Source organism: Oryctolagus cuniculus, chromosome 21, assembly GCF_964237555.1.
Source record: "Oryctolagus cuniculus chromosome 21, mOryCun1.1, whole genome shotgun sequence".
NCBI classification, from domain to species: Eukaryota; Metazoa; Chordata; class Mammalia; order Lagomorpha; family Leporidae; genus Oryctolagus; species Oryctolagus cuniculus.
Genome location: NC_091452.1, coordinates 26,068,289 through 26,088,347, shown reverse-complemented (window position 1 = coordinate 26,088,347; position 20,059 = coordinate 26,068,289). Strand labels below are relative to the sequence as shown.

The window sequence follows — 20,059 nt, the reverse complement described above, 5'->3', positions numbered from 1 at the left end:
GGATAGAAGACCTCTCTCTCTCTCTCTGTGCCTCTCTGTAACTCTTTCAAATAAATAAATAAATCTTTCCAAAAAAAAAAACAACTATGATACGATATCACCTCACTCCTGTCAGATGACTATTATCCAAAGGAGCAACAAATGCTGGCAAGGACATGGAGAAAGGAAAACTCCTACACACTGTTAAGTGTGAATGTAAATTACAGCAACCACTGTAGAAAACACTATAGATATTTCTTTAAAAAAACAGAAATAGATCTACCATATGATCCAGCAATACCACAACTGGGTACATACCCAACAAATATGAGCACACTGTGTCAAAGACGTGTCCACCAGCTTTATAACAGTGTTCACAATAGCCAAAATACCCAATCGCCCAAGGTGTCCATCATCAGACAAATGCACAAAGAGAGTAGCTGGACCAATGTTGTAGCATAGTGGAGCAGTGCAGTTGCTGTCTGCAACATCAGCACACTATATAGGTACCGGTTCAGATCCCAGTTGCTCCACTTTCAGTCCACAACCTGCTAATGCACCTAGGAAAGCAGCAGAGAATGGCCCAGGTGCTTGGGATCCTACACTCATATGGGAGAGTCAGGTGAAGGGCCCGCTCCTGATATTGGACTAGCCCAGTCCTGGGCATTGTGGCCATTGGGTAGTGAACCAGAAGATAGAAGATCTGTGTCTGTCTGTCTGCCTCTCTCCCCCAGCCCCAACTCTGTATTTCAAATGAATATTAAAAAAAAAAAAAGGCTGCAACGGGAGGACATCATGTTGAGTGAAATAAGCTGAACACAGAAAAATACTGCATGTTCTCTCCTACATGCAGGTGCTAAACTTTAGAACAAAAATTGGAAGTGCAGCAGTCAGAACTCAAACCACAGCCCAAATGGGATCCTGGCATTGCAGGTGACAGCTTTACCTGCTTTACCATTTACCACATTACTGGCCCCACAAATTTTGGTTTCAATCTCTTGTCACACTGGAGAATTAGACGCTACTACAGTTTTAATGATTCTGTGACTTTTAAAATTTAGGTTGAATTTGAGAACCTTTTCATCTGATGACCATTTACAGCCCTTGCCTACACTCCTGCTCAGCTACGGGCTTTTCACTCTGTACTTGTTGAACTCTTCACTTGGTGCAGCACTAAGCCTTCGACCACAATGGGAACCAAGAATGCTACCTCAAAAACAAAAAAACAATTGATAAACTAAAAAAAAAATTTTTCAAGTAAAAATTTTAAAAAATCAAGTAAAAAAAAAAAGTGTAACGATGACCAATCAACCACACCAGCACCCACATTAACCAACTTTCATCACTAGGACACCACAGCTGGACAACCACAAAGGCCAACTTCCTCAACCTCAAGTCACTCCATCTTCTGCATTCTAAAACCCAGTAACAATTTCTACCTTATCACCACCCACCCTTCACATCATTCTACACACCCGCCCAACTGGAAGGCACCCAAAACCCCAACATGTGACCCCCAAGTTTCAGGACACCCTTCAGTAGACAAGGCAGTTATACAAACCAACACCGCAACAACACCGCAAGAACACGCCCTAAATATGAATACTAGTCACGCTAAAAACCGTCGCACAAGAGGTAACACGATTCCGCACCCAATACTTCCCAACGATAAGCCCAAAGCATGAGAAACAGAAGCGTTGCAAGAAACCTTACACAACACACCACACACACACACAACACACACACACACACAATCTTAATGAAAACACAGCGCAGGCAGTAATTGTCACGTGGAATTTAACCCTGACCAATGACAAAAAAAAAAAATCCTCCCTCTATTCCAACTTCAGGACCTCACCGCCCCGGCAGCACCCGCAGCAGGACACCCAGCAGACCAGCCGCCCCCCGAGCAGCACCGAGTCCCCGACACGCACACTCCCAGCGTCCTGGAGGCTTCCTCCTGGCTCCCACCCCCGGGAGAGCGTCCCGGGCCTCCGGTCACGACCCCCACCCCGCGACGCCCCCACAGACGCTGACCACAGGACTCACCGGGCCTCAGGGGCAGCGCGGGGATGGCGACGCGACGCGCGGCACCGGGCACCGGGACCAGGGACGTTCTCCAGGCGGGAGGCGGACCCGCCCGGCACCTGGAGCCCTCGTGTCCGTGTGCCGGCCCTTTCTTCCCTCGGGCCTCTCCACAGCGGTTTGTTTGTTTGTTTGTTTTACAGGCAGAGTGGACAGTGAGAGAGAGAGAAAGGTCTATCCTTTACCGTTGGTTCACCCTCCATTGGCCGCTGCGGCCAGCGCACCGCGCTGATCCGATGGCAGGAGCCAGGTGCTTCTCCTGGTCTCCCATGGGGTGCAGGGCCCAAGCACTTGGGCCATCCTCCACTGCACTCCCGGGCCACAGCAGAGAGCTGGCCTGGAAGAGGGGCAACCGGGACAGAATCCGGCGCCCCGACCGGGACTAGAACCCCGTGTGCGGGCGCCGCAAGGTGGAGGATTAGTCTATTGAGCCGCGGCGCCGGCCCTCTCCACAGCATCTTCTTGTCCTGAAGGTCAAGCCTGGCGCGCTGGACACCCTGCAGGTGACAACCCTCCATCTCAGAACATAACCGCAGGAACAACACAGCAGCCCCAGGCGTGCTATTCAAATGAGGGCTCCTGAGAGGTTCACTTCCATTGGGTACCGTGGAAGGCACCAACCAACCAATCAGAAAGGAACGCTGGCGACAGCGCAAAGGCTGCCAGCCCTGGGGGCCGTCCTGGAGCCGCTCCATGGTTGCTGAGCATCCTGAGGTGGCGCGGGTTGTTCTCTGCGCCTGCGCACTGATGCGGGGCAGCGGGAGCACGGCACCACAGCTCCCTGCCTGAAGAGGGCGCTCCTGCGACCCAGCGGCTGCCGGCCCAGGAAGCCCAAGTGTCCCGCCCCTCCCGGCTGCCCCAGAAGCCCGGTGATGACAGCAGCGGTGCCTGCAGCCGGCGCCCGGGGAGAAGGGAGCAGCCCCGGCTGCCCGTGACGGCCCTGCCCGCGAGCGCCCTGAGGAGCCGCTGCTGACCCGGACCCCGCCTGCCCGGGGAGCCCCGGCAGGCAGGTCCCCATCTCTCCCCCAGGTTCCCGGGACTCGGGCTCAGCAGGCACCCTCCCCCACCTGACCTATCTCTCTGTGTGTAACTCTACCTCTCAAATAAATAAATAAAAATCTTAAAAAAAAAAAAAAAGAGAGAGAAAATCTTGAAAACCAAAGCAACAAAATCATGGCTAATTTCTATCACAAACAAGAGGGTAGAAGAGAATAAACTAGCATCTTAAACTAGTGGGGGCTGCCACTGTGGAGTAGTGAGTAAAGCCACAGCCTGCAGTGCCGGCATCTCATCAGGACGCCGGTTCTAGGCCTGCCTCTCCACTTCCGATCCAGCTCTCTGCAATGGCCGGGGGAAGCAGTAGAAGATGGCCCAAGTCCTTGGGACCCTGCACCCACGTGGGAGACCCGAAGAAACTCCTGGCTCCTGGCTTCGGATCGGCCCAACTACGGCCATTGTGGCTATCTGGGGAGGGAATCATCAGATGGAAGACCCCTCCCCCCACTTCTCTGTAACTCTGCCTTTAAAATAAAATAAAGAAATCTTAAAAAAAAGAGGGAAAGAGGCCAGCGCTGTGGCTCACTAGGCTAATCCTCCACCTACGATGCCAGGACCCCGGGTTCTAGTCCTGGTTGGGGCGCCGGATTCTGTCCCGGTTGCTCCTCTTCCAGTCCAGCTCTCTGCTGTGGCCCGGCAGTGCAGTGGAGGATGGCCCAAGTGCTTGGGCCCTGCACCCCATGGGAGACCAGGAGGAAGCACCTGGCTCCTGCCTTTGGATCAGCGCGGTGCGCTGGCCGCACCGGCCATTGGATGGTGAACCAACGGAAAAGGAAGACCTTTCTCTCTGTCTCTCTCTCTTTCTCACTATCCACTCTGCCAGTCAAAAAATAAAAATAAAAAATAAATTAAAAAAAGAGGTAAAGAGGAAGCCGACCACTGTGGCATAGTAGGTAAGCCTCTGTCTGTGGCACTGGTAAACCCTATTGGTGCTGGTTCAAGTCCCAGCTGCTCCTCTTCTGATCCAGAAAGCAGCAGATGACCCAAGTCCTCGGGCCCCTGCACCCAAGTGTGAGACCCAGAAGAAGCTCCTGGCTCCTGGCTTCAGATCAGCCCAGCAGATGGGAAGACCTTTCTGTTTCTCCCTCTGTCTGTAACTCTGACTCTCAAATAAATAAATTTTAAAAAATTAAAAACAAAACTAGTAATAGAAAAACAGTCAATCTGTGCAGCCGGCACTGTGGCACAGTGGGTTAACGCCCTGGCCTGAAGCATCGGCGCTGGTTCGAGTCCCAGCTGCTCCTCTTCCAATCCAGGTCTCTGCTATGGCCTGGGAAAGCAGTAGAAGATGGCCCAAGTCCTTGGGCCCCTGCACCCACGTGGGAGACCCAGAAGCTCCTGGCTCATGGCTCGTTGTCCCGGATCAGCACAGCTCCAGCAGTTAGGGCATCTGGGGAGTGAACCAGTGGATGGAAGACCTCTCTCTCTCTCTCTCTCTCTCTATGTCTCCCTGTAACTCTCAAATAAATATTAATAAAAAAAAAAGAAAAAGTCAATCCAGAACTCTGGCCAGTGGATCTGGGCCAATCTTAAGCCAGGAACCAGGTATTCTCATGGGTCTCCTATGTGGGTGCAGGGGCCCAAGCCTTTGGGCCAACTTCTATGGCTTTCCCAGGCCATAGCAGAGAGCTGGATAGGAAGAGGAGCAGCTGGGAGTAGAACCGGCTTCCATATGGGATGCCCGTGCCACAGGTGGAGGTCTAGCCTACTGCACCACAGCACCAGCCCCAGTTTTTCATTTTTAAAGAAATACTATTTTATTTGTCTGAGAGGCAGAGATACACACACACTCACACACACACACACAGAGACAGAATTAGAGACAGAGAGAGAAAGAGACAGAGAGCTCCCATCTGCTGATTTATACCCCACATGCCTGCAACAGCTGAGGCTGGGCCAGGCCCAAGCTGGGAGTCAGGAATTCACTTTGGGTCTCCCATGGGAGTGGCAGGGACCCAGCTACTTGAGCTAGCACTTACTGGCTGCCAGAGTGTGCATTAGCTGAAAACTGAAATTAGGAGTGGAGCCAGGGTCTGAACCCAGGTATTCTGATATGTGATATGAGTGTCCCAAACAGCATTGTAACTACTAGGCCAAACACCTATCTCGTATCTTAATTTCATTAAAGTCAATAAGGGGCAAGATTTGGCTAGCAAATAAGACACCAATTAAGCTGCTCACATCTTGTATTAAAATGCCTGGGTCTGACACCCAGCTTGGGCTCCTGGCTCTAGCACCTCACGATGCAGACTCTGGGAGGCAGCAGGGACGGCTCAGGTGTGGACTCCTGCCACACATATGGGAGATGTCAATTGTGTTCCCAGCTCCTGGTGTTGGCCCTGACCCAGCCTGGGCCGCTGTAGGCATTCGTTGAGTGAACCCTTGGTGGGGAGCACTTTCTCTCTCTCAAAAAAAATTTTTATAAAAGGCAATAAAGCAAAAAAATTATATGACTATGTGTAGGAGTCTCCAATGTATACAGATGTAAAATATGACAAAAATAATCTGGGGCCAGCGCCATGGCACAGTAGGTTAATCCTCTGCCTGCGGCGTCGGCATCCCATGTGGTCACCAGTTCGAGTCCCAGCTGCTCCTCTTCCCATCCAGCCATCTGCTGTGGCTTGGGAAAGTAGTGGATGATGGCCCAAGTGCTTGGGGCCCTGCACCCGCATGGGAGACCTTGAAGAAGCTCCAGGCTCCTGGCTTCGGATCGTGCAGATCTGGCCATTGTGGCCATTTGGGGAGTGAACCAGTGGAAGGAAGACCTTTCTCTCTGTCTCTCCCTCTCATTGTATGTAATTCTACCTCTCAAATAAATTTAAAAAATCTTAAAAAAATATAATCAAAGCGATGGAAGGAGAAAATGTGTCAAAGGACTTCTTATTACATAAAGTGGCTCAATAGTAATTGGAAGTAGGTTGTGATAGGTGTGGGGAGCAACTCGGGCTAGACTAAGTTACTGGAATTAAGACTTATTCTATGCATCTGCTCTCCCACAATATGGTGCTGGGAGAGGAGTAAACAGCTTCTACGCAACTGCCTCCAGTTCGACCAATAACCTGCAGGAGCTGATCCTGCTCCTGATTGGAGGAGAGCAGCGTGCTCGGCGTGTGGGTAGCAGAGTTGGGATTGGTGGAGAGGACTATAAAGGAGGAGAGAGACAACATGCACCAGGAACATCTATCTGAAGGAACACCTGAGCAGCCCCCGAGAGCCGGCCGGCGGTGTGCCGCTCCCCCGCGGAAGTGGGGAAAGTGGCAGGGGGGCCCGCCCCTCCACGGAGGTGGAGGGATGGCAGCCAACCCAGGAAGAACCAGCAACAAACCCGGGAAGGGCCTAGCAGGCAAAAGAACAACTCAGGGTCCTGTGTCGTTCCTCCACGAAGAGGGGGAGCGACAATAGGTTAAGAACATATATAAGAATTTCCAGAACAAAAAGGAATTAAAATAGAATATTAAATTTTATTTCTAGCCACACTGATGATGCTGTTAAATGTAAATGGCCTGGGGCTGGTGCTGTGGCATAGTGGGATGAGCTGCTGCTTCCAACACTGGTATCCTTATGGGCACTGGTTTGAGTTCTGGCTGCTGCACTTCTGCTCCAGCTCCCTACTAATGGCCTGGGAAAGCAACAGAGGATGGCCCCAATGCTTGGCCCCTGGATCTATCTGGGAGACCCAGAAAAGCTCCTGGCTCCTGGCTTCAGCCTGGCCCCGGACCTGCTACAGCTAAAGTCATGGGGAGTGAATCAGTACATGGAAGATTTCTCTCTCTCCTTTCTCTTTCTCTTTCTCTCTCTTTCTTTCTCTCTCTCTCCCTGCCTTTAAAATAAAGAAATCTTTAGAAAATGTAAATGAACTAAGCATTCAAATTAAAAGGCAGTAACTGTCAGACTAGATTAAAAAAATCAAGATCCAACTATATTTGCTCTACAAGGGGATTCACTTCAAATACATGCAGAGATTAAAGATGTGACAAATTCTAAGCATGAGAAAGCTGGTGTGGGCTAAAGTAATAACAATGCAAACGTCAAGGGAAGGGGCACACTCAGAGATTTACACAAGGGGACACTGCACCATGACTGATGGGTTAATTCCTCAAGAAGCCATAATAAGCATAAATGTGTAAGTGCCTTATACCGGAACTCCAACACTTATGAAGCAACAAAAAGTATTACGGGGAAGGAGGGAAGGACAACTACAAAATCGTAACTGATGGTTCAATTTAAAAAATGTATGTTGGGTGGTGTGGAGAGAGAAAGAGAAACAGAGCTTTCACCCACTGGTTCACACTCTCCAAATGCCCACAACAGCCAGGGCTGGGCCAAGGATGAAGACTGGAGCCAGGAGCTCCATCCAGGTCTCTCTCCCATGAGGGTGCAGGAGCCCAGCTTCTTGAGCCCTTACTGCTGCCTCCCAGGGAAGGCACCAGCGGGAAGCTGCAGTCCTCAGCTGAAACCAGCTATCAGACTCCGGTACTCCAATATGGGACGTGCTAGGCTAAACACCCAACCTGTAACGGAAGATTTTAATATCCTTCTTTCATATAGAAGACACTGAATACTTGAATGTGTGTACACAACGGAAATACACAAATACACTCTGGAAGAGGGAGACAAAAATTCGTATGAATACAGAAGTATCATCAATTTCAAGACAAATCTGACAGCGGATATGTTTAGATCACAGAGAAAGGAAGTGAGAAATCAATAACAAGAGAGTAAGCAAAATCCCAAATACTTGGAAATCAAACAGCACACTTGCAAGTAACCCATGGATCAAAGAAAACACAAGCAAATAAGAAAATGTTTTGAACTGAATATAAATGAAAACACAATATATCAAAATTTCCAAGAGGCAGCTAAAGCAGGGCTTCGAGGGAGATTATAGTTGTAGTAGAGAAGAAGGAAAACAATTCCAACAAGAATAGAATACGTAGCAATGAATTTAGGTGCACAATATACACAGTGAAAACTAGAAAGCAGAGAAATTATAGAAGATCCAAGTGAATGGAGATGTTCCAAAGTTACGGATTCTGTATGGGCTGGTGAGTGTGGCAGGGCGAGAGAACCTAACCTAATGCTGCCCTCGTGTGGGCCTTAATCCCATTCATGGGAGGAGAAGCTGAATGGCCTCACCACCTGTTAAAGGCCTGCTACTTAAGCCAGCACACTGGCCATTAAGTTTCAACCTCTGAATTTTGGAGGAGACACATCGAAACTGTAAAACTGCCTACTTAACACTTTTACTATAAAGGGACAGCAATCAAGACACTTTAGGGCTAGCATTAGGACAGATTACTGCAGAAAAATGGAGTCCAAAAATAGGTCCACATACACAGTATGTGGTCAGCTGATGTAGCTCAAAGATGGTAAAATATTGGTGAAGGGGCCAGCGCTGTGGCACAGCAGGTTAATGTCTCGACTTGAAGTTCCTGCAGCCCATATGGGTGCCGGCTCGAAACCTGCCTGCTCCCCTTCCAATCCAGCTCTCTGCTATGGCGTGGGAATGCAGTACCAGATGGCCCATGTCCTTGGACCCCTGAACCCGCATGGGAGACCCGGAAGAAGCTCTTGGCTCCTGGCTTTAGATTGGCACGGCTCCAGCTGTTGCAGCCATTAGGGGAGTGAACCACTGGAAGGAAGACCTTTCTCTCTGTATCTCCCTCTCACTGTCTGTAACTCTACCTCTCAAATCAATCTTAAAAAAAAAAAGATTGGTGAAGATGGTGAGCAGTCAGAATCATCACACATTACCTGCTATGTCACAGCACTGGCCCCATCTCTCTGTTTTTAACGATTTATTTATGTATTTGAAAGTCAGATTTAGAGAGAGAAAAAGAGGGAGACACACACACACACACAATCTTCCATTTGTTGGCTCACTCCCCAAATGGCTGCAACAGCTGGTGCTGGGCCAGCTGAATCCAGGAGCCAGGCACTTCTTCCAGGTCTCTGACATGGCTGCAGGGGCCCAAGCACTTGGGCCCTCCTCTGCTGCTTTTCTGAGCGCATTAGCAGGGAGCTTCATTGGAAGTGGAGCAGCAAGGATGCAAACCAGTGCCCATATGGGATGCCGGTGTCACAGGGGGCTGCTTAACTCACTATGCCACAATGTCGGCCCATGCAGTGTTTTCTTAACATGCTTATTTATTTTCATCTACTTTGGGAGGGAGAGAGAGAAAGAGAGCGAGAAGAAGAGAAGAGAAAAGAGAGAAACCTTCCACTGGTTCATTCCCCAAGTGCCTACAATAGCCAGAGTTGGCCCAGATCAAAGCCAGGAGACAGAAGCTCCCTATGGGTCTTCCACATGGGTGGCAGTGGCCCAAGCACTTGAGCCATCATTCGCCGCCACCCAGGATGCACTAGCAGGAAGCTGGATTGGAAACAGAGCAGTTGGGACTCGATTTGGCACCCTGATAGCAGCCATGGGCATTCCAAGCAGTGACGATTGAACATGCTGTACCACAATGCCCAGCTCTATAATTTTTTAATGTATTTTGGGATTCATGTCTACTACCTTAACATTTTTGCATTGATATTTAAAAATGAGATTAGTCTTTAATTTTATTATTTTTCTATGCTATAGTTGCTAAGTTTTAGCATTAATATCTTCAGCTTCATAAAATTAATCTATCTTCCTTTTTTAAAAAAAATTTTTTGACAGGTAGAGTTATAGACAGAGAGAGAGAGACATAAAGGTCTTCCTTCCGTTGGTTCACTTCCCAAATGGCCGCCACGGCCGGCACTGTGCCGATCCAAAGCCAGGAGCTAGGTGCTTCTTCCTGGTCTTCCATGCAGGTGCAGGGGCCCAAGCACTTGGGCCATCTTCCACTGCATTGGAAGAGAGCTGGACTGGAAGAGGAGTAACCAGGACTAGAACCCAGCACCCATATGGGATGCTGGTGCCACAGGCAGAGGATTAACCAAGTGAGCCAGGGTGCCGGCCCAATCTCTCTTCCTTTTAGCTCTATATTGTCTAACAATTTAAATCTGAAATCTGTGTTTTAAAATGTCTCAGAATAATGCCTGTTCAACTGCAGCAGGCTAACGAAAATATAAAAGCAAACTCAAACACCTACAGGGGTTAGATAAAATAGATACACAATATGCACCTAAATCAAGATAGAGAAGTGTTTGAGGGCCCAGCGCCTTAGCGCAGTGGGTGAAAGCTGTGGCTTTCAGTGCCGGCATCCCATATGGGTGCCGGTTCGAGTCCTGGCTTCTGAACTTCCGATCAGCTCTCTGCTGTGGCCTGGGAAGGCAGTGGAGGATGGCCCAAGAGTTGGGACCCTGCACTCCCATGGGAGACTTGGAAGAAGCTTTACTGCTTTACCACAGCACTGGCCCCACAAATTTTGGTTTCAATCTCTGTCACACTGGAGAATTAGACACTACTACAGTTTTAATGATTCTGTGACTTTTAAAATTTAGGTTGAATTTGAGAACCTTTTCATCTGATGACCATTTACAGCCCTTGCCTACACTCCCGCTCAGCTATGGGCTTTTCACTCTGTATTTGTTGAACTCTTCACTTGGTGCAGCACTAAGCCTTCGACCACAATGGGAACCAAGAATGCTACCTCAAAAACAAAAAAATTGATAAACTAAAAAAAAAATTTTTCAAGTAAAAATTTTAAAAAATCAAGTAAAAAAAAAAAAAGTGTAACGATGACCAACCAACCACACCAGCACCCACATTAACCAAGTTTCAACACTAGGACACCACAGCTGGACAACCACAAAGACCAACTTCCTCAACCTCAAGTCACTCCATCTTCTGCATTCTAAAACCCAGTAACAATTTCTACCTTATCACCACCCACCCTTCACATCATTCTACACACCCGCCCAACTGGATGGAAGGCACCCAAAACCCCAACACGTGACCTCCAAGTTTCAGGACGCCCTTCAGTAGACCAGGCAGTTATACAAACCAACACCGCAACAACACCGCAACAACACGCCCTAAATATGAATACTAGTCACGCTAAAAACCATCGCACAAGAGGTAACATGATTCTGCACCCAATACTTCCCAACGATAAGCCCAAAGCATGACAAACAGAAGCTTTGCAAGGAAACCTTACACAATACACCACACACACACACACACACACACACACAATCTTAATGAAAACACAGCGCAGGTCGTAATTCTCACGTGGAATTTAACCCTGACCAACGACAAAAAAAAAAAAAAAACAAAAAAAAAAAAACAAAAAAAACACAACTCCTCCCTCTATTCCAACTTCAGGAACTCACTGCCCCGGCAGCACCCGCAGCAGGACACCCAGCAGACCAGCCGCCCCCCGAGCAGCACCGAGTCCCCGACACGCACACTCCCAGCGTCCTGGAGGCTTCCTCCCGGCTCCCACCCCCGGGAGAGCGTCCCGGGCCTCCGGTCACGACCCCCACCCCGCGACGCCCCCACAGACGCTGACCACAGGACTCACCGGGCCTCAGGGGCAGCGCGGGGATGGCGACGCGACGCGCGGCACCGGGCACCAGGCACCAGGGACGTTCTCCAGGCGGGAGGCGGACCCGCCCGGCACCTGGAGCCCTCGTGTCCCTGTGCCGGCCCTTTCTTCCCTCGGGCCTCTCCACAGCATCTTCCGGTCCTGAAGGTCAAGCCTGGCGCGCTGGACATCCTGCAGGAGACCACCCTCCGCCTCAGAACTTAACCACAACAAGATGGCTGACGCAACCCCGGGCAGCATATTTATAGCCCCGCTATTCAAATGAGGGCTCCTGAGAGGTTCACTTCCATTGGGTACTGTGGAAGGCACCAACCAATCAGAAAGGAACGCTGGCGACAGCGCAAAGGCGGCCAGCCCTGGGGGCGGTCCCCAAGCGGCTCCACGGCTGCTGAGCGTCCAGAAGTGGCGCGGGTTGTTCTCTGCGCCTGCGCACTGATGCGGGGCAGCGGGAGCACGGCACCACAGCTCCCTGCCTGAAGAGGGCGCTCCTGCGACCCAGCGGCTGCCGGCCCAGGAAGCCCGAGTGTCCCGCCCCTCCCGGCTGCCCCAGAAGCCCGGCGCTGACAGCAGGGGTGCCTGCAGCCGGCGCCCGGGGAGAAGGGAGCAGCCCCGCCGCCCGTGACGGCCCTGCCCGCGAGCGCCCTGAGGAGCCGCTGCTGGCAAGGCCGCCTGACCTGGACCCCGCCTGCCCGGGGAGCCCCGGCAGGCAGATCCCCATCTCTCCCCCAGGTTCCCTGCACCTGGGCTCGGCAGGCACCCTCCCCACCTGACCTCTGTCCTCCCAGGCTCAGTTGGCCTTGCCTTTTGGGCTGGACCCTTGCCAGATCCTGGCGGTGGGCTGCAGTCCGCTCACCAGTGCCTCTGCTTGCACGGCCCGTGCGGGGCTGCGGCTACCTCGGTGCAGGCGACTCCCTGTTCAGTGCACCCAGGCTGAGAGACTGTGAGATCCCTGCGACAGGAGGTTTCCCCCGGGCTTGCTGTCTTGTATTTTCCTCACAGCTTTGGAATCAAGATTACCCCGGAATCACGAAATGATATGGGCAGTTTTTGCTTTTATTTATTTTCTGGAACACCTTGTAAAATATTAGACATTTAGTAGACGTTATTAGCAAAGCTATCTGGCTTAGAGCTTTGGGAGAGATGTTTTTGATTACTATTTCTAGTCATTGATTGCTTTATTTTTGCATACAAAATTTCTTCTTTTGCCCAAAATGCCAATACATAATTTCCCAGGAATTTATGCATTGAAGATAAGTTTAGAAATGTATCAAAGGGCCGGTCCTGCGGTGTAGCCCATAAAGCCGCCGCTCGTGGTGCCAGCATCCCATATGGGTGCTGGTTTGAGTCCCGGCTGCTCTACATCAAATCCAGTTCTCTGCTGTGGCCTGGGAAAGCAGTAGAAGATGGCAAAAGTTCTTGGGCCCCTGCACACACGTGGGAGTCCTGGAAAAAGCTCCTGGATCCTGGCCTCAGATCAGTGCAGCTCTGGCCGCTGTGGCCAATTGGAGAGTGAACCAGAGGATGGAAGACCTCTCTCTCTCTCTCTCTCTCTCTCTCTCTCTCTCTCTCTCTCCCCCCCCCCTCTTATGTAGCTCTGACTTTCAAATAAACAAATCTTTTTTTAAAAAAAAAGTTGGCGTGCAGTGTTTTCATTGCCATTCAGTTCTAAATGTGATTTTTTTACTTTCCAGTCCACAAGCTACTTAATAACATGCTACTTAATTTTCAGATTCAAGCGATTTTAGAAACTGTTCTTTAGCTTTTACTTTCTAATTTTCATTAGTCTGAACACAGTGTTTGATATCTATCCACTGATTAGTAATCTAAAACCTCTTTTATAACCTAATTATGGCCAATTTTTAAATGTAAATATGCTTGAAAAGAATGTTAATATTTCGTTTGCTTGGTATAGAAAATTTTATACAACTAAGATACACAAATTGATATCACCATATAACCTAGCCTGTTAGTTGCACCGCTTGGATTCTGGAGGGCTCTGACTTTTCTGTCATGGTTGCTTCCAGAGGGAGTACTGACATCTCTGACTACAGATAATATTGTTACATGTGGACATCCAAGCTGGCACTGTGAGAAAAGACAAAGAAGCTAAAGGCTCAAGGAGAGAAACAAAGATTCAGCTTTTTATTATTCATAGATGATATACTACGTAAATTAAAATTTATATAAAGTTTTTAATATTTTTTCTTTTTTTTTGAAAGGCAGAGTGAACAGTGAGAGAGAGAGAAACAGAGAGAAAGGTCTTCCTTTTCCGTTGGTTCACCCCACAATGGCCGCTGAAGCTGGCACACTGCAGCCGGTGCACCACGCTGATCCGAAGCCGGGATCCAGGTGCTTCTCCTGGTCTCCCATGGGGTGCAGGGCCCATGCACTGCGATCCTGGGCCATAGCAGAGAGCTGGACTGGAAGAGGAGCAACTGGGACAGAATCCGGCGCCCCAACCGAGACTAGAACCCAGGGTGCTGGTGCCGCAGGCAGAGGATAAGCCTTGAGCCGCGGCACAGGCCTAAAGTTTTTAGTATTAATGATAGTATCTAGGTAGCTGAAAAAGAAGAAATATAAATTTGCGCGCCTGGCACTGTGGTGCAGCGGGTTAACGACCTGTCCTGAAGGGCTGGCATCCCATATGGGCGCCAGTTCAAAACCCGGCTGCTCCACTTCCCATCCCGCTCTGCTATGGCCTGGGAAAGCGGTAGAAGATGGCCCAAGACCTTGGGCCCCTGCACCTGTGTGGGAGACCCAGAAGAAGCTCCTGGGTCCCAGCTTCGGATTGGCACAGCTCCATCCATTGCGGCCATTGGGGAGTGAACCACCAGAAGGAAGACCTCTCTCTCTCACTGCCTCTCCTCTCTCTGTGTAACACTTTCAAATAAATAAGTAAATCTTTAAAAAATTTGCATTTCTGTACATAAATGATAAAGAATTAGGACATGACATTTAAGAAGCATTACTTATCAGAAGAACCAAGCATATAAGGTCACTAGGGGTCAGACAGGTGGAACAGAGATCACACCCAAGAATGGAGTATCAGGGACTGTGATGGTGAACACTGGAAATCACACCCGTGAACTCACTGCTGACTTTGTTCTGGTAGCCATACACAGCAGAGGGGCTACCATCCTGAAATGAGGTCTTGAGGTGGACACTCAGGCTGCTGGGTAGGTGCTGTCAGGACACGTGCACCCATGTGGCAGTGCCTGGGTGTGAGTCCCAGCCCCACTCCTGCTCATGTGCACTCTGGGAGCAGCAGGTGATGGCTCAAGTGGGTGGGTTCCCATCACCCATGCGGGAGGCCTGGATTGAGTTCCTGCCTCCCAGTTCTCTGTGGCCCAGCCCTGGCCATTTGTGGGCATCTGGGGATGGGCAGAGAACCAGCAGATAGATGGGAGCACTTTTTATTTTATCTGTCTGTCTCTGCCTCTCCAATAAAAATTTTAAAAATCCCTAAAAAGGAAAATGTTTATAGATGTTTACTGACATGAAAAGATGTTTGAAACATGTTTATGAGTTAAAAGAAAACCAAGAGATGTCAGAGAACAGCAGCAGCATAATTCTAGTTATGTAAAATAATGCATACATGCCTATTTGCTTTATGCACTAAAAGGCATCTGGCAGCAGGTTCACTAAGATACTGTGTATCACTTTTTATGGGATTTTGGTGATTTTATGTTTGAACTTTTCTTTATAGTGTGACACTCTGCCAGTGAGGATGTGGCATTTTTATTCTCAGGTAATGACTATGTGCTGCTGCTTTTTTGTTTTTTAAAGATTTTATTTATTTATTTGACAAGTAGAGTTACAGACAGTGAGAGAGAGAGACAGAGAGAGAGAGAAAGGTGTTCTGTCCATTGGTTCACTCCCCAAACAGCCGCAATGGCCAGAGCTATGCCGATCTGAAGCCAGGAGCCAGGTGCTTCCTCCTTGTCTCCCACGCAGGTGCAGGAGCCGAAGCACTTGTGCCATCCTTCACTGCCTTCCCAGGCCACAGCAGAGAGCTGGACTGGAAGAGGAACAACCAGGACTAGAACCAGTGCTCATGTTATCCTGGCGCCCCAGGTGGAGGATTAACCTACTGCGCCACGGCGCCAGCCCCTATGTGCTGGTTCTTAACTAGGGTACTGGTCACATAGATGCCTCATCATCATTCTTCTGATGTACATTTCACTAGAATGATATTTTAAAAGAATGTATCACTGTTACAAGCAGAGCAAAATAGCCATTTTTCATTTCCAACAAAATTGTGCTTTTTGAGACAAAATAGGAAGGAAAAATTCAAGAGTTGATATGTTGTAGATGGGGCTGTGGAAGAAACAGTTTAATTTGTATTTATTTATTTTCATTTTATTTGAAAGGGAGAGAGACAAATGCAGAGAGAGAGAGAGAGAGAGAGAGAGAGAGAGAGAGAGGGAGATCTTCCACCCACTAATTCACTCCCTAAGTTATTTGCAATGGCTGAAGCCAGGAGCTGGGAACTCAGTCCAGGTCTCCCACGTGGCTGGCAGGAGCCCAGCTGCTTGCGCCTTCATCTGCTGCTTCCCAGGCTGCACGTGAGCAGGAAGCTGGGATCAGAAGTGGAGCCGACACTCAAACCCAGGCACTCCAATACGGGATGCAGATGTCCCAAGAACCACTGTGTCAAACAACCACCCTGAAAATCGCATTTCCATGGAACTTCTTACACTGCTATTTGGGCAATAAATACAAATTGGTCGGGGAAATCTGACCACGGAGTGGACAGGTCCACAGTTCCTTCTAGCTGCAGACTGTGCTGGGGGCTGCAATGTCGGGCACACCCCCAGACCCCATGAGCAGTGGTTTTAGTGACAAGGCCTCTAATTACCTGATCCGCACTCCAGAAGTAGAAGGTGAGGGAAGAGACACCGAAGAGGAGTCCTGGCCAGGGGATGTCCCCAGAGACGGGATCACGGAAAATGTGGAAAGCATCCGGGCGAGGGAGGTAGCACTCTGGCTTGGCAGTCCAGTTGCCATCACTGATGACACTGGGGATGGCATCAAAGTACTTATTCAGCAGCTCCTGGTATCCTCCCACTGCAACAAAGGCCGAAAAAGATCACACTCATCAACATCCAAGTCTTCCATGAGGATGGCAGGGTCCCAAGTGCCTGAGCCATCAGCAGCAGCCTGGGAGGGTACAGATTAGCAGGAAGCTAGACCTGGAAGTGGACTCAACCCCAGACACTCCATTATGGGATACAGGCATCTGAAGTGGCATTTAAACTACTGTCCCCAAACCTACCCTGTGGTCTCCACTTCTAGTCAACACTATACTAAGGTCCTAGCCAGTGAAATAAGGCAAGAAAAACAGCAATTTTAGTCTAGAAAGGAAGGAAACAAAAGTGTAACATCTTGACCTGGGTACTGGGTACCAGAGTGGTTTTACTTTGATCTTTTAGTAGTCTTTGCACTCTTATTTGTGTACTTTACAGTTAAAAAGTTTATTAAAATATAAAAACAGAAAAATGAAGCAGATCTCTACTCAGTGACACAGAAAACCTGCCCGTAATATAGTACCAGTAGGAGAATAACTGGATGTAAAACTTTTTTTTATTTAAAGATTTATTCATTTATTTGAAAGACAGAGTTACAGAGAGAGAGAGAGAGAGAGAGAGAGAGAGAGACTCCATCTGCTGGTTCACTCCCCAAATGACTGCAGTGGCTGGAGTTATGCAGATCCAAAGCCAGGAGCCAGGAGCTTCTTCTGGGTCTCCCATGCGGGTGCAGGGTCCCAAGCACTTGGGCCATCTTCTGCTGTTTTCCCAGGCCACAGCAGAGAGCTGGATCAGAAGTAGAGCAGCTGGGACTTGAATTGGAGCCCATAAGGGATGCCAGCACTGCAGGCAATGGCTTTATCCGCTACTCCATGACGCTGGTGGCGTAGCTGGTAAGGCCACCACCTGCAGCACCGGCATCCCATGTAGGGTTCCTGTTTGAGTCCCTGATGCTCGACTTCCAATCCAGCTCTCTGCTGTGGCCTGAGAAAGCAGTGGAGGATGGCCCAAGTCCTTGGGCCCCTGCACCCATGTGGGGACCTGGAAGAAGCTCCTGTTTCTTGACTTCGAATCAGCCCAGCTCCGGCTATAGTGGCCATCTGGGGAATGAACCAGTGGATGGAAGACCTCTCTCTCTCTCTCTCTCTCTCTCTCTCTCTCTCTGACTCTCTGTAACTCTGCCTCTCGAATATCTATTCTTTTCTCTCCCCAAATCAAAGTGGTTCAACAGAAGGTAGAAACAGGCCGGGCACCCACGGCTCTGGCTGCGTGCGGGCGGCTGCAGGTCTCACCGCGGGCACCGCCTCAGAAGCCAGCGCTGCGCCCGCACAGCGTGAACAGACACCTGTGCCACTCCACAGCCGTGCAGTCTGCTGTTTAAAAAATCAGTGGTATGCAGTTTACTCACTCTTAAGTCTCAAGAAAAAAAAAATGAAAGGTCACTTTTTCCTTTTAAACACTGGCGTGTAGCAAGAACTCGTGGATAGAAACACGCCGCCTAAAAACTCAGCAGATTCTGACTTCAGGGTGGCAGGCCCCCGAGCGGGGCTGGGCCAGTGGCCTCCTTCACGGTGGAGGTCTCAGCACCCCAGCCCAATGAGGGGCTCAGAGCTGAGGCTCCAGAGGGAGGGGCTGGCCCCGTGTCGCCCTGCTAGTGGCAGAGCTGGGCATCACCCTGAGCCACGGCCAAATGGCCGCCTGAGGCCCCAGCCGCTGGCTCTACGGCCGCCAGCTGTACCCAGGCGCACAGTCATGGCTCCATTTGAGATGTGTCCCATGGGCAGTTCCACCCTCCCAAACCAGGGACTGCCAGCAGGGGCAGGAAGGGACAGGGGGGCTCTCAGGATGTGCTCCGCGGGTCCCTGGACACCACACAGCTTTAGGGGCAGGGTCACTCCCCTCTGGAAGGGAAGGTCGCTTCAAGGCCCACCTGCAGGGGACTGACCGATCCCAGGAGTCTACTTACTGCTTATTTCAGTGGTGGCCCAGCTGCCTGATGCGCACACAACACACTCTGCTCCGGGCAGCTGCGGTCCCACCCACTCCCGGGCTGCTCTGCAGCTCTGTGGATTCCAGGACCCAGAAGGTGCCTCTGGCGCTCCCAGCCCAGCAGCCCACCTGGGCAGGAATCGCCCAGTGCCATGACCAGCAGGTGTTCACCCAGCTTCAAGAGCACAGCCCTGGTGATAGAAGCTCCTTCCAGAAAAAGCTCAGAGGGCTCCCTGGAACTACACACGGCCCGTCCCCTGTTCAGTGCCCACTCAGCACGCCCTGGGCCGTGAGCCTTTCCACTGAGTTAGGACCCAACGGTGCCGCAGGCACACACGGTGGGAACAACCCCGTGCCTTGGATCCCCAGGCCTCACAGGGACCCAGATGGGACCTGCCGGCCACACACAGCCCCTGGGCACCTTACTCAGTACTGTGGAAGAGTGAGGAAGGTGCTGAAACAGTGTGGGCGAGGTGGCCCGTCCCGTCCTAGGGCTCCAGGACCCAGGAGCTCATCGCACTGCCCACATGACCACCCGCTCTGGGCCTCATCCTCACGTGTCAGTTCCTGCCTTCCTTTCACAGCTGACCCACGGAGCCTCCTCGGCAGTGGCCGGCAGCCCTGAGGCTCAGAGGGGAGGTGATGGCACCCGCGACGAGGCCGCCAGGTGGCAGGGCACAGCTAGGGCCCGACCCATCCCAGCAGCCTCTCCATCGGCTCCATGGCTGTGAACACGACCCAGCCCACTAGACCTGTGTGGGCTCGAACCGTGAGCAGGGCTGAAGGAAACCATGGAGACCTCAGGGGCCCAGAGACGCTGAGTGACTTGCTGGTCACTCGGCAAATTAAAGCCAGAACCTGCACTCCCACGGCTCTATTCACAGTGACCCAGGGTGTGGCTGGGTCCCTGGGGGAGGCCACAGCTGACCACAGACCCAGCCATGGCCCAGTGCTACTTTCCAGAGAGAACAACGCGTGGCTCGGCTCAGAAACTACATGGGACTGCCCCAGGCTCTGGGCCCATCGTGTAAACCACAGCAAGGGACGAGCCCTGGGCACAGGGCACAGGACGTTACAGAGAGGGCAGCTGTCTTGGGGGCAGGGGGTGAGCAGCAGGGCAGCTGGGCACAGCAGGGGGTCTGAGAAAGGGCCTGAACCCCAGAACAGCCTGTGGCCAGCCAGAGACTTGGTGAGTTTCCTTGTCCAGGACGTAGGGAGCCCAGTGCTCAGGGAGCCGGGGCAGGCGAAGGCTTGGTGGAGGTGGTGTCATGGGCGCCAGGACCCAGGCTCCAGTGGGGTCGGTCTCTGTGCGGGCAACGGGGTGGAGGCTTGGTGAGGGCCCCTGTGGAGGGCAAGGCCCAGGAGCCAGGGGCCGTCACAGCAGCAGCAGCAGCAGCCTCGGGCCTCTTGCTAATGTAGCTGGGGCTTGGGGCCCAGAGACAGACA

At 50.9% G+C, this 20,059-nt stretch overlaps 1 protein-coding gene across 1 annotated transcript in view; it reads right to left on the bottom strand.

Annotated features, from left to right (window-relative positions):
* Positions 1-18,378, bottom strand: part of LOC138847470 (kinesin-like protein KIF2C) — a 68,887-nt gene extending 50,509 nt beyond the window's left edge. Inside the window, exons 1-2 of the mRNA XM_070066294.1 lie at positions 18,363-18,378; positions 16,456-16,664 (exon numbers count right to left, since the gene is read on the bottom strand). Of these exons, the coding sequence (XP_069922395.1) occupies positions 16,456-16,664; positions 18,363-18,378 (225 nt within the window). The remainder of the gene's footprint in view (positions 1-16,455; positions 16,665-18,362) is intronic.
* Between the last annotated feature and the right edge of the window lie 1,681 nt (positions 18,379-20,059).